Source organism: Terrapene carolina, unplaced genomic scaffold, assembly GCF_002925995.2.
Source record: "Terrapene carolina triunguis isolate 2854851 unplaced genomic scaffold, T_m_triunguis-2.0 Scaffold85, whole genome shotgun sequence".
NCBI lineage: Eukaryota > Metazoa > Chordata > Testudines > Emydidae > Terrapene > Terrapene triunguis.
Genome location: NW_020664436.1, coordinates 37389997 through 37405313, shown reverse-complemented (window position 1 = coordinate 37405313; position 15317 = coordinate 37389997). Strand labels below are relative to the sequence as shown.

Below are 15317 nucleotides of genomic sequence, written 5' to 3'. Positions count from 1 at the left end.
TACAGAATAAACAATCCAGACTCTGCCATAATCTGGCCTTCATTGCTGCAGGTTCTTCTCTGTATTTTAAATCCTTCTAGCGAAACCAGTAGTTGCACTTGTTCTGTATCGTCTTGCTAGCTGCTAAACATCAGCTAATTAATACCGAAGCTTGGGGTGGAGGTAGAGAGCTGTTCAAGTAAGACTTTTATCTTGTCTATTCTTTAATTTCCCATTGCCAGTAAAGGAAAATCAGACAGGGAAGTAACTACCAGATATACCTTGCTTGGGGCAATGATGATACACTATGCGATCTTCAAGTTCCTGCTCTTTTTATTCTGTGCATTTCCCCCGGATTTGGTTTTTTGATTTGACATTCATTTAATGCTCATGAAAAGTGAGAGACTTGATATTGGCTTGAAAAAGATGTAGGGCTTGATTGTCACTTACACTAAGGCCCCTGGTACACTGCTCTACCAGTGTCAATAATACAGGCCACCAGTGTGTACATTTCCCCTTCACAGCTCTGACAGGCCCCCCCCCCCCCCCCCCCCAATTATAGCCCGAACCACCCCCTCTGCCATTCCAGTCCTCCTTCAGTACAGGGTTCCAGCTGTATGGCCATTTTTTAGGTATAACAAGGTATTAAGGGCTAAATGCTCTCTGCCTTGGTGTGAGGGAGATCACTTGCGCATGAATCATGGGCCAGGATACAAATAGAATGCTCTCAGAGCACCAACTGCAGCCTTTCCACATAGAGAGTGGGCTCACGGAACTGGGATATGACCATGGGGCAACGTGGCGTGCTTTCCTAGGTATGGAGCCAGAAGCCTGGCCAGCTGCTTCCCCCGCCCTTCCCCAAGGAAGCAAGAGCACAGCTACCATGGGAAGCAAACAGCTGGCCATGCTGCCCAAGAGATGGAAGAGCCTTAATCAGAGCAAAAAAAAAAAAAAAAAGGGCAGGCATTCAGAGATTGGGCCTGGGATTTTCTCTAGATTCTTGGACTGAAGATGTTTTAATAGCTACACCCCTTTCCAGGGTTTTACTAGCCTCCTCTCCCTCACCCTGCCCACCGCCACGATGGGAAGGTTGTTGCCTCTCCTGTAACCCAACCCAGTTTGAAGCATTGTTCTCCCTATTCAGCCTCTTCCCCATGCCGTAGAGGGACAAATAGCTCTAGGAGAAGTCACTTGCACCCTTAACCCAGGTCTCTGGAGGTAAAAGGTCTGTGCAGTAACACACTGCACTGCAGAACCCCAGCTCCCAGTAACAGTTTAATGATATACACCAATAATTTAAATGTTCTCATTGGATCAGAAACTTTCAGTGATTGCTTTAATTGTTAACTGTGTTCCTGTGCAGCAAATTAAGATTGGGTCCTCAGGAAGGGAACATACTTGCAAAAGGGTAGGCCAGGTGCACCAAAGAGGGCCAGAGTGGCAGACTGCCAGGAACCTGACTGTTGTCTAATTTACATACACTATCAAATATATAAACATACACAGCCATTATATTTAGTGATATTTCTAGCTTCTTTGATATGCTACGTTCCTTATTAATTGGATTTACCAGCAATGAAAACAAAGAGCCAGTGTAGGCTGTTCACAAGGATGTCAGAGAACCGCAGTAGGTTTAGGCTGTTCTAAGATAGATAAAACCAAAAGCAGGGCTGCGTTTTAGGTACCTCTGTGCTGGGCAGTTTTTGCCTACAAACAAACCACTGGGCTGGTAAGATGTTAGTGTCTCTTTCCTTCTCCAACATCCTCTGCCAGCCCTACCTCAAAGGAAAACTCCCCAGATGCTCCCATGGAAAGAAAGGTGGTGTAGCCTCCCCATTTAGCAATCCAGTATTTTTTTTTTTATTATTATTTTTTTAAATAAAGTCACCTATCAGGCCTGCAAAATGCCAGCTTCACAAAGAAAGCAATACTACAAAAAGAGCTTGCAATCTGCGCTGAAACAAAGTAAGTAAAGCCTGGGGCTAAGAGACTTATTCCCCATGAGAGGGGCAAGCTCAGGCAGCTTACTCAAACACACATTAAAGCATGGTTGATAAGCATGTGCCTTTTGCAGCATCTGGAGCCAGTCCATCGTGCTCTGCTACCAGTGTATGCCTGTTGGTGCTCGTTAACCTTGGCAGACCTGATATGGGGTGATCTATTATTTCACAGCAGTTATGTTTAGGAAGAAGGTATTGCAGACTCGCTCTCAGAAAAGCAGTTTTCTTTGTGGTGGAATTGGCAGAGGCAGCTTCCTCCAACTCAGTTTCTTGCAGAACTGGGTTTTTTTTATTGCATTCATTCTTTCCCCCCTTGTGCAGCCTCAGTGCTATTAAAAGGTACAAGGTAGGTGAGGAAATATCTTTTATTGGACCACTTCTGTTGGTGAGAGACAACCTTTCAAGCTACACAGGGCTCATCCTCAGGTCTGCGAAAGGTATTAAGGACAGGTCTGCACTTAAAACCCTGTATTGGCGCTGCTGCACCATTGTAGTGCTTTAATGAAGATGTTCCTATGCCAACAGGAGAGAGCTCTTAGGTCAGCCTAGTTAATCCACCTCCCAGAGAGGGAGTAGCTATGTCAATGAGAGAAGCCCTCCCTTTGACATAGCACTGTCTACACTGGGGGTTAGGTGAGTATAACTACGTTGCTCAGGGATGTGGATTTTTCGCACCCCTAAGGGACGTTGTTATACCGATGTAAGTCTGTGGTGTACACCATACCAAAAGTGTCACAGCTAAATACAAGGTTGAACAAATAGTTCAGCATAAGTAGTTAGCACATTTTAAAGGGACCATTCAAGGTGAAGTGACCCATTAACACCCCTGTTGTCATAGGACAGAAAAAGGGGGGTTAGTGGGTTACAGATTGTTGTAATATGCCATAAATTCAGTCTTTAGTAGGACCATGATTTTAGCTATTAAAAGTGTCAGTCTCTGCCACAGCTTAGATCAGGGGTGGTCAAAGGCAAGCCGCGGGCCAAACCTGGACTGCTAGACACTTTTGAACAAACCCTCAAATCTTTTTATTTACTTATTATCATTATTGTTGGTCTTTTAAATTATTTTCTCTGGAGTGTGGACCTTGACTATACCTTGACCAAAAAATAATTGACTACCTCTGGTTTAGATGTTTTCGAGCTTCCTTGCACTGCTGTTTTGATTGCATTTGTTGTGTGCTACGTACATTATTTGACATTTGAAATTTTGTTGGGGGTGGGTTTGAGTGGAGGGGCACACAGTGTCTACAATGGCCAACTAAATTATTAGTGATGGACAAGCCTCCAGGGTGTGGGGACCTATTATGTACTTTAGGCCAGAAATCTTGCGAGATCAGGCTCTCTTAGTATTTTGGGTTCCAATGGAAGCAGCAATACAAGGCGAGACTACGTCTCACAGTAGTTTCCAACCCAGCCAAAAATCAGGAATTGCCAAAGTACAAAAAATATCAACTTGCCCTCCAAAATCACAGTAACTGATGACATGACTTTGAAAGAAGCCAGAGATTTCTCCAAGGTGAACTGTAAAGCAAAAATAAATGTGCTTGTACCCTTCACCCTTCAATGATGTTCAAGACCAGTGCTCATAGACATTTCAGAGAATCCTCTCAGGCGGTTCCGCTGGGGTGGGGTTTTTCACCTTCCTCTGCAGCATGGGTTCTGCTAGGATTGTCTGGTTATATCCCACCTAATCTCATTTCTCTGCTGTTGCAGAGGCTTCTGCCATTAGTGGCACCTCAGTCCCACTTGTCCTCTGCCTCTCCTGAGGACTGAAACGCTTTGATCTAATGTCACTGGAGTCAACAAAGGGGCATCTGGGTGAAGTTTAGGGTATGTCTACACTGCAATTACACACTCGCAGCTGGCTCATGCCAGCTGATGCAGGGCTCGGGCTAAGGGGCTGTTTAATTGCAGTGTAGACATTTGGCCTCAGGCTGCAGCCCAAGCTCTGGGACCCTCCCACCTTGCAAGGTCCTAGAGCCCGGGTTCCAGCCCAAGCCCGAACGTCTATGCTGCAATTAACAGCCCCTTAGCCAGAGACTCATAAGCTTGAGTCAGCTGGCACAAGCCAGCCACCGGTTTTTAATTGTAGTGTAGACATACACACAATGGCCTGTGATAATACGGAGGTCAGACTAGATGATCTAATGGCCCCTTCTGGCCTTACATTTCATAATGTTTATGAAAAAAATTTAAGACCAAGGACCATATTTTAAGGTAGTTAGGTGCCAACATATGCAGATAGGGGCTAGTGGGATTTTCTGAAGTGTCTAGGTACTAAACTCCCATTGAAATCAAAGGGAGGTCAAAATTAAAATCAATGGGAATTAGGCACCTACGCACTTGCGAAAACCTATTAGGTGCCTAGCTGCATCTGTAGACATCTAAATAGCTTTAAAAATCTGTCCCCTAGTATCAGTGTCACAGCACCTCTCATTGGGGGAAATGAGCAATGCAGCTACAGCTGTGTGTGACATCACTCTTGGGTTCCTCCAACAAAGAGAAAGAAGTCTCCTTCCTTGGAGGTTTTTAAGGCCCGGCTTGACAAAGCCCTGGCTGGGATGATTTAGTTGAGAATTGGTCCTGCTTTGAGCAGGGGGTTGGACTAGATGACCTCCTGAGGTCCCTTCCAACCCTGATATTCTATGATTCTAAGTAAGAGCCTTGCAATATCATTTGTTTTTATTAAAAAGTCTGAAGCTATGTTTTATACACAGTATAGGGCAAGATCGAAAGTTTAGTTTTGCTTTGCAGCCTAACTTTAAAGAAAAGGCAGAGAGGAGGGAGAGGGAATAGCTGGGAATCAGATTTTTAGATTTCTAATATGGTTTGTCTGACGCGTGTGGAAGTGACCAAACTGTTATAACAGTGTTCAAAATATAGGGATGATAACTGGCAAAATCAGATCAGTACAAACGCTGGAACAGAGTAAACTAAACCTAAGATCCAAACTAGGGTTAAGAACCATTCTCAAGCACAATTTAAAAACCAGTGTAGATTAAGGTGTTATGACTACTGAAGTTTTAAACTACTTTGGCTAAATTAGAGCAAGCTTTCCTCATTATTCTTGTTAGACCGAGTGCGCTTACAGAGAATCAGACTGGGTGAGCCACCATGACTAGACCCAGGAGGGGCAAAGTGTTCTCTGGCGGCAACCCTGCAACAACAAAAAGCAGTACACATCTCCGATTCCACCCATCTGAACACATGTACAGCCCTGTTCACAAATGTGTGCTTCTACAGACACCTTTAGGCCTATCAAACATAGGATATCAAAGGCAAGCAGAACTTGTATACTATGAATTACACTGAATTTAACAGCAGTTGTTGAATTGGACCATAGTTCAACAGCAGCCAGCCTAGCCTGTGTACACGGGGCTGGACTACGTTGTAAGTGGCTTCTAACACACAGTGTTGGTTGCCTAGATCTATTTATACCAGAGAAGTTTCTGCACTCAGCTCCGCCCCATCCACACAGGTGGAACTCAACTGAACTACAAGCGAGTTTGGCCTTGTCTGCACTACCAGTTCTGTCATGTTGAAAGTGAGGGTACTACTGCACTACTCTCCATTATAACGTGGTATGGTCATGCCTATGAAGATGGGACCAAACTGTGTTATAACCATGTTACAGAATGGTGTTACAGCTCTAGGGACAAATTCCACCCTAGTATAAATCACCATTGAAGTCAGAGTTGCACTAACTTACCAGAGAGCTGAATTTAACCACCTGGTCTCTAGAGGGCCATAACAGAGTTCCATAACATTTTTGTAACATCAGCTTGGTCACACCTACATAGGCAAAACTATGCTATGTCATAACGTAGTCAGGGCAGTACCCCAACATGCTAAAATCCATAGTACAGACAGACACTAAAAACTGTTAAACTGTTTTTCCTTTCTTTAATGTAGATGGAACACAGGAGGCTCTGTCATTACTGCAAGATCACCCAATGCAGCATTTGGCAGTTGATTTAATGGAGAACATAATAGTATTTGTTTTTTGGCACTGGTTAATTAGTGCACAGTGCTGTAGATAGGAATGTACAAACTACATATGGTTAAGAGTAAAAAAAATATACAGCTATATTTAACACTTAAATTAAACACTTTTTTGCATACTAACAACCTCTTGTACATTCAGTTTTAAACAATGATTCTTTAATAACCATAATTTTACAAGCTTTTTCAGCTGCTACTTGAGACTTTTAAAGGTGAAAAACTGGAGCTACATTTAAAAATAGCCAGGTGTCTTACTACTGTAACGTATCCCAGCATATTTTTCTTTCTGAAAACACATATCTATCAGTTCAAAAACTGAACCACTGTAGAGGTTCCATAAAACTAACAGGGTTTGTTTTTATATGGATACTTTGGTTAACAGCAAATCATTCTTAAACAATGAAAGAAAAAAATACATTTCTTTTACCACCTCTATAGATGCTCTTTCTTGGCATGTTGTAGCAATCCACATCTTTATGGATGAGCACTGCAGCAAGTCAGAGAACACTAGTTTGCCTGTACTGAGTTCTCAATAACTGGATTATAAACCAGGTTTAATATATTCTTAACACAGTTCTCTGGTTATCAGAGAGAAGAAGCTACCTTTATTCCTTACAAAGTTAAAGGTGCAGCAGTACTTGCCACAACACCACATTATTATACAAAATAGATGTTTCCCCTCTTGCCTTTGTGGTCAGGAGAACAGCTCTGGATTTTCGCTGAGCCCTACATATTCGGCAAGCTAGTAGGTTGTGCAGCATCAGAGCATTTTAGCAAATGAAGTGCCACTGGACCTCATTGTAATGCATCGATTGCTTCTGCACAGGTCATACAGATTTCAGACCAGATATGACCTCTGATTCACTGAAGCTTTACTTGTTTCCAGAGGAATGAATTCCCTCAACTTTGGGGCAGGAAAAAGAAACTAGACCTTTATCCCACTTCCGTCTCACATTATCCAATCCTCTCTGTTCCAGTATATTAGAGCCAAAAAAGGGGAGATAGGTACAACTCTCCAGGAATAGATCAACACACCAGTCACTATGTAATACTGTAGCTGAAAAGCAAGAAGTCTGACTGAGGAACAAAGGCACTTGGTAACAGAAGATGAGAACACATTCTATTAAACAATCAGTGAGTCAACAGTTTAAGTCTTGTGATCCAACTGACCAGTAGTGAGGGCTCTGTGGAGGAAGATTTTGTGGGTGATGTAACAGAGAGTTTTTTAGTTCCTTCCTCCTGGAAAGGTATAGTTGCACTGTTATGAAGATCTGTGTTCACAAAGCACCTGCTACCTCTGATGTAGTCTGCGCCCCTCACTAACTGCCTGTCAGCCACTGGCCTTGCAAAATGCTGCTGCGAGGAGGAACTTTCTTCAATGATTGGGGGTATCCTCTCATTACTGAAATACCTGCAGAGGACATCTTCACCTGCAGTAAAACAGAAGGTGGAAATCATGTCGTTTTTGCCTCTAAAATTCATTAAGTAACAATCTTGCTTTTTTATAACTATTGAGAGGATCTCAAGGCATGATACAATCATCAATTAAGGTACAAAGTGTGCTTATGAGGTGGATAAATATTATTTCTATTTTACAAATGGATAAATTGAGGTCTATAGAGGTTTCAAGTGACTTTCCCATGCTTAGACCATGAAGTCAGTGGCAGAACCTAGGAGAGCTGGCATCCAACCACCTGCCCTATCTGTGCACACTTAGCCAATAAGAGGTATTTTTGGCAAGATGGCAAGGTTATTCAATACCCAAAACAAAATAAAATTGATAAGCACGGAACAGTGTTTGAAGGTTAAGTGGAAGACTCAAACGGGGCAAACCTGCTGTAAAGCAACATTTCACACGAGTTAGTACCATGATGATGCATGTTAGGTGAATGAAATAACATTGTTTTCATACTGTTGAATGACAAGTTGAACATGTACCTACTCCTGACTTGCTATAACCCTCTTAAAGCCACAATATTCTGTTTGGACACTGGAAATCAAATATTTTGAAGATATAAATGTAAGCTCTTTATTTCTGATTGCACAGTTATATTGTACTAACAGTTCAGGTACATTTAAAAATCTCCTAAAATCGAAACAAAAAGCAGCCCTGCCACCTGCTGATCATTCTGTTGGATTGGCTAATTAGTCAGTTTCAGCATTTTGCAAACCTCAAATGAGCTTCTTTCTATTGCAATGACCTTTCTTGGAAATGCACAGAGACTTCTGTAATTGACTTCAAGAACAGGTAACAATAGTCCTCCTGTCTGCTTTCCTATTCTGCACAGGTTCTTATACAGCCCCCGTCCGTCACTATAGTACCTGAACTTTGGAGAAACAATAGGAATCATGCTAAATTAACACAGCTAGTATCCAACATCATCATACTAAGTTTCTCTGCCATTCTGTGCATGCTGCTTTAGGATCCATCACCTCCTAATTGACCCCAAAGTGCCAAGCAGGTCAAGCCCTAATGCTTAATCGCTAATCAGTTTGCCAGCATGAGTACATGTTAAAAAAAATAAAAAATAAAAATTGGATTTTCTCCTGGCTTCATTTTAAAAAAATTGTTCAAATGGGACCATGTCCCATTAGCAACAAAAAGCCTCGGTCCAAAATTTTAGAAGAGTCCTGATGACCCAACTTTGTTTTGGATTTCTTACCTTGACAGTTGCTGAGGCTTGAATTGGCATTTCCAGAGGAAGTGCTTCTTGCCTGTCTGACAATGATGCACTGTCTCTCGTGAGATAAGCATTGTCTATAGCACTCCTGGTTTTCTCACCCTTTCCTTTCACCTGGTTTCCTCTCCCTGCACTTGGCTAAGTCATCCCCCTCATCCCAACCACTTTCTAAGAGCTTCAAGCTTCTAGTGTTGGACACTAGCAGCAGTTGTAGTGGGGATAATTCCTGGAAAGCTCTGCTTCTAACTTGCTTCAAAACCAGCCCCTACTTCAGATTGAACAAACAGAAAAGCTCCAATCAAGAAAGAGCTTAGTCCTCAACATTCACAGGACAGATGTGGGAGGGACAGGAAGGGTATGTGTGAAATGGAACAGCTGTTAGTAGAAAGCACAAACAAACACAAGTACAGATCTGCCCTAATCAGTCCAACCCACCTCAAATGCTTAAGTCAACTGCAAGACAGAACAAAGGTTTTGGTCTCAATGCAAAGTAAGCCTGAGTTGTCCAACCACTGCCTCGTGCTATTAATACTTATTAAAGCATAAAACAGTGATATCAGTGCTGAACATCTGAGCTGCAAACAACAATCCTTTATTCCTAAATTTAAGATTTTTTCTATCCAATTCATCCCCTAATAGAAGGAAGTTTTTTTAAATTAATAGTGTTTTTTTAAATTAAATAATGTTTGTTTTAATAGTCTTGCCTTTTCTCCCTGGTGCTCGGGGCCTCAAGAAAGGATCTGCAGCTCCCAGCCAGCTCCCATCTGCAGGCATCGACAGAGGGCGAGGTTTTCCTAAGGGCAACATGGAGAAGGTTATAAGAGGAATGTAACATTAAGTTTAGGAGAACATTATCTCATCTCTATTTATCTCATAACAGTATTGTGGGAACACAAATTATTTCAAGACACTTTGCTTATAAAACAAGGAAGCATTATGAGGAGATCTGACAGCCACACAAAATGCTTATCTCCAACTCTACTAAAAATGACCACCAAAAGTTACAACCAATGCACAAATGGGAAACCAAAATCTGATCTCATCCAGCGGGGCTCTGATGCCAGTCATTAAAGTAATGAACAACAGAGTTTAATTTTAGTGAAATGAATAAGTGGTTTCAAACTTAGAACTTTGTTGTTTACGTTTTCCTCAGATTATCTTTAAAATTCAGCCAGAAGTTCTCTCACACTCATAAAAAATCCACACTCTCCGAAGCATTTAAATCCTGAATAGCAACAATAAAAGAGACATGAACTCACCATAAGACTGTGTTTTTTCCCTCATCTTTGTTGGCAGTATATTTGCTTCCATGGAATACCCAGGCAACTGATCAGAATCAGCAATAGTAAACCTTCGCCTTCGGCTTTCCTGATCGAGGAAAGAATTAGGAGACTCTGCACCCTTGGAGCCAGGTAATGGCTGCTTAGGTTTATTACCTCCTCCATAAACGAGACTCTCCTTCTCATCCCTGAAAGGACATTTGCCTCAATTAGCAATGTGAAAGGTATTTTAGTACTACAGTCATGAGTCCAGAATGATTATTCTAGCTCAGGGGTCGGCAACCTTTCAGAAGTGGTGTGCCGAGTCTTCATTTAGTCACTTTAATTTAAGGTTTCGCATGCCAGTAATACATTTTAACGATTTTTAGGTGGTCTCTCTATATATAATATAACTAAACTACTGTTGTATGTAAAGTAAACAAGGTTTTCAAAATGTTTAAGAAACTTCATTTAAAATTAAATTAAAATGCTGATCTTAAGCCGCCGGCCTGCTCAGCCCGCTGCCAGCCTGGGGTTCCGTTCACCTAGGCCGGCAGTGGGCTGAGCGGGGCCGGGGGCCGGGACCCCAGACCAGCAGCGGGCCGAGCGGCTGGTCCGGGGTTCCATCCACTGGCTCCTGCCAGCCAGGGTCCTGGCTGCCGGCCCTGCTCAGCCCACTGCCGGTCTGGGATTCTGGCTGCCGGCCCCTTGCCAGCTGGGGTCCCAGCCGCCGGCCCCGCTCAGCCCACTGCCAACCTGGTGCTCATGGTGGGGGGTGGAGATGTGGGGGGTGCAAGAGTCAGGGCATGGGGTGTGAGGGGGCTGGGTATGTGTGGGGAGTGCAGGAGTCAGGGATGGGGTCGTGGGGGGGATGCAGGGGGCTGAGGTGCAAGGGGGTGCAGGGGTCAGGGCAGAGGGCTGGGATCAGGGGGGTGCTCCCAGCCCCCTGAGCGGCTCACAGCAGGGGGCTGGAGGGATATGCCCCGCTCCACCCCCCTTCGCCCTGCCTCTTCTCCGCCTCCTTACCAGTCTGAGCAGTGAGGGCGCTGGGGCTACTCTTCTCCCCTCCCTCGCAAGGGCCATCGGTGGCAGGGAGGGAGAGGAGGCGGGGCTCCATGCAGCACGCTGGGAGAAGAGGAAGCTTGGCTGCCGGCGGAGCCTGCTGTACAGCAGCAGCCGGCAGGACCAAGCTTGCTTCTGCCCCCGCCAGAGAGAGCGGTAGGCGGGGGGTGGAGAAAAGCAGACTGGGTCGGGCAGGATTTTTTAATGGCACGCTGCTGCCTGCTGGGGTCCGGCTCAGCCCGCTGCCGGGGTTCAGCAGAGGGCTGAGCGGGACCCCGGCAGGCAGCAGCGTGCCATTAAAAAATGGCACGCGTGCCATAGGTTGACGACCCCTGTTCTAGCTGATAATCATGCTTCTTTCAACTAACTGCTGTGCAAATAAAATGCCGAGAACTTGCAGAAAATGCAGCATATTTAGAGAGGGAAGACTTCATTAAACATATTTATCAAGGAGGAAAGAAAAAGTTACTCCCTCCAAAAAAATTCAGTGATGAGCTAGTAGTTTAACACATGTAAAACGTAGTGGTTTCCTTATAAACACCTACAGACAAAACTTTAGGGACGAGAACTGGAAGTTTTATCATGAAGACAGCTGGGCCCTCATCCTCTAGTGGTCAAACATACAGAGCAGATGAAGTACTTTGGATACTGTGGTTCTCTTGTGAACACATTAAAATTCTTTGAAGGGAAAAGTGCAGGTTAAAAGAATGATGTTCTTAAGTTTTTTTTTCAGTTTTGGGTGTGTATCCCAATTTGCGAGGTTTGGCATTTCAGTCATTACAAATGATGCTCCCATTGGCTAATATATCACCTTCCCTGCCCACTTACCAAAGTACGATTCTTTTAGAGTTTTTAATTATTTAAAAAAAAAAAAAATACACCAATTAGATTTTTACATATTCTAGGGTGGTTTCTGCATGAACTTCCCTTCCTAGAGTGACCATATGTTCATGAAAACCAGAAGCACCTGTTTAAGTCTAAAAATAAATAAATAAATAAATAAATAAAAACACAAACCCACCACCCCACAGCTGTGATCTGACCCACTTTTTACACCCACTATTATATGACCATCTGAAGGAGCTGCCAACCAGCTGAGCCATGAAACTGACTGCAGGCTCTGAGTACATATGCACCTTAGGGCCCCCAACCCTCATTCATATAATTCCAGGCCTATCCAGACCTCCACGAGGCCCAAGAGACACATGTACAGTCATATCTACGGGGATTCAGAGACAGAGTCTCACAGAACTGAAGCGAGAGTCTAGCCTACAGAGAGCTCAGCTATGTCACCACCATATGCAAGAGGCAACTGAGTCAGGCTAGGCAAATGCCCATGGTTCTCTTCACTCTAAGGGTGGGAGGAGAGAAATGACAAAGGCATACAAAATATAAAAGGAAGTGGGCATCCTCTCTCCTCCTTCCAGCTGCCAAAAGCTTCCCATGTTTAATTCCTTAAGGGAACAAAACCAACACACAATTACCTATTGCCTTTCCCTGCTCCCTCCAGGAGGGGTGTCCAAGTTTTATAAACCCCCATTCCCTAACTCCAACATTATCCCTACAAACACTCATTCAAGGTGCAGGCAGTTGGGCTTAGATTTGCTATTCTGGTCCCTTTAAAAGCACTACAGAGCCTCATAGTAAAAACTGTTTAAAAATACGAGTCAAAGCATATCTAGTCTGACAAATTTTAGAACTGAAGACCAATGTTTTAAAAACCTGAGCATCTCAGTTAGGCTGCTAAATACTTATTTATTTATGTTTATGTTTCGTGCTGAGCACCCAGCAGCTTCTCAGGAATATTACCATGGGAGATTAGGTAGGTCAGATCACCAATGATTTGGGAACAGCCTAAAGCTAGCATGATCTCAACCACCTGATCTCTCTCTCTCTCTCTCTCTCTCTCTCTCATGTGACTAAATCTGAATTTTATTATGGATTTAGATCCTCAAAGACAAAAATACAGCCTGCCAACTGACTCTTTCACTCTGCCTAAAGTACTCCTGAGTTTTAGGGTTCTTCGTGTCTAACAAATTTAAAACCGGTTGTTTTCAATCATAAAATTCTTCCAAGTAGTTACTGAAGCTGATAAGAACAGAACATTGGAAAAAAGTATGTCATGAAAAGGATTAAGTATGGCTATTTTTGCTACTCAGTGGTTTTTCACATGCTATAATAGCATCCGTTAATGTTTTTTGGGCAACTCTGCTCTATGTAGCACACAGTGATTTCCTAAAACTGTACACAACTGTTTTCTCCAACAATAAGAAGTACTGTTATACTCTTAGTGGCTTATGCCTTTACTAAGCCCAGAGAAAATCTGCAAGATCTGCAATTTCCTCAAGATAATTTGCACAGAGTTTTGCAGCCACGCCAGCACAGAGAAGTCTGATAAAAAGGAGCTTTTTGTTCAATAGTGCATGCGTATCTGCATACCGAGGAGAATACGGAACAGCTGGTGGTGGAGGTATATAGAGGTCCAGGATGGCTGGCTTCTCTTTCTTCATTGATGTATCAATGGTGCTTTCTGGTGACTGAGTTGTAGTTGGAGGAGGACTGGTCTGAAATTAAAGCAATAAAATACCTGTAAGATATTTTAGAAATTATCTTCTCCAGCATCTCCTACCACCCACCAGAAGAAGCCAATCTTATTATCAGAGTTACCATATTTTACCCACTGTGGAATTCACTGTTGAAACAGACTATTCAATGTGTATATGAGATTATAGAAGTTATTGCTGATGTAGGGACTGTGATGGATGTCTTCAGTACGCTGAAGAAATATTTCATTCAACCCATTGGCATGGTTAAACAATTTACCATATGTCTAAGGGGCATGGATGAGAGCAAGATATCAGACAATGTAGGTAACACTGAGGTAATGTTGTTAGGGTAGAGGAAGAAAAGCATGGAATATATTTGCCCCACTATTTGGAAGGTTTGCCCTGCCACCTCTTACTCAGTTTCACAACCTCCTAGTGCAGCAGAGATTACAAGAAATGTGTTAATCTTTGCTTGTATCCTTTACTTTCGAATGAAGACTTTTCCACAACTATCCATGATTTTGTCACCTTGTGGTTAGATCAATAGTACCCAGTTTACATAAAGCTACACCTTGAAACCCATTTGGAAGTTGCTACTGCACCAAGCAATTGCTGATTTATCAAGTGGTATTTCCCAAAGGGATAAATATAAAAGCTGCACCAGTTGATTTCTCTGTGAAGTGTCAGATTGACCTAGAGAGCCAACATATGGTTTGGCTTTTGACTACCACAGAGACCACCTTTCCCTCTTTGTGATACCACAGCAAGAAAAGGTTACTTACTGTAACTGTTTTTTGAGATGTGATGCAGACGTATATTCCATGTAGGGGTGTGCGCACCCAGCATGCTGGAGCCAGACACTCTTGCCTAGCAGTACCCGTAGAGGGGTGGCACTTGAGCCTCGTGACTGTGGCCCCAACCTGGTTACATGAGGCAGCACCGCCCCAACCCTGCTTGGTTCCTTCATACCAAAAGCCCATGGGGAGACTCCGATGCAGATTGGACAGAGGGCGGGTCGTGGAATACACATCTGCATCATGAAAAACCAGTTACAGTAAGTAACCGTTTCTTCTTCTTCAGGTAGATGCCAACATGTAATCTACATAAGCAGCTCACAAGTAGTACCCCAATCTGGAGGCGGGGCCCGAAGTCTACTGAAATAGGGATCACAGGACTGCCCTTCTGAGGTGTGCATCCGCTCTGGAAGATGTGATAATAGCATAATGGTCTGTAAACACACCTATGAGTGACCACTAGGCTGCCCTGCAAGTGTCTAGTCTAGAAAATGTCACTGAGGAATGCTATCGATGTCACTTGCGCTCTCATGGAGAGAGCCCGGATCTGCTGGCGAGGCATAGCCGATGCCATCTCATAGACAGTCTTGATACAGGATATTATCCACCTAGAGATGGTCTGTGCAGAGAGACTACTTGCCCCTTCATGCGGTGCGCATATGACATAAAATGGCTTAGTCCTGTCTAGATAAAAGGCTACACATCACCTGACCTCCAGAGTATGGAGGCGCTGTTCTTCCAGGGAAGAGTGCAGTTTAGGGAAAACACAGGTAAATACAATCGGCTGGGTCACATGAAAGAGACCACCTTGGATAAAAAGCTTTGGGTGTGGTCACAGCGTCACCTTGCCCTTCGAGAACTGAGTGTAAGGCAACTCAGCCATTAGGACCTGCAACTTACATATCCTTCTTGCCGAAGTGAAGGCTAACAGGAACACAGTTTTCTGAGACAGGAGGGGAAGTGGGCAGGATGCCAGGGGCTCAAATGGAGAGCC

At 43.6% G+C, this 15317-nt stretch overlaps 1 protein-coding gene across 1 annotated transcript in view; it reads right to left on the bottom strand.

Moving 5' to 3' along the window:
• Nucleotides 1-6174: 6174 nt before the first annotated feature.
• The window catches only part of CNKSR3 (CNKSR family member 3), a 90389-nt gene continuing 81246 nt past the window's right edge, over nucleotides 6175-15317 (bottom strand). The window contains exons 10-13 of the mRNA XM_024201601.3: nucleotides 13423-13547; nucleotides 9922-10130; nucleotides 9367-9456; nucleotides 6175-7411 (exon numbers count right to left, since the gene is read on the bottom strand). Of these exons, the coding sequence (XP_024057369.1) occupies nucleotides 7113-7411; nucleotides 9367-9456; nucleotides 9922-10130; nucleotides 13423-13547 (723 nt within the window). The 3' untranslated portion in view covers nucleotides 6175-7112. The remainder of the gene's footprint in view (nucleotides 7412-9366; nucleotides 9457-9921; nucleotides 10131-13422; nucleotides 13548-15317) is intronic.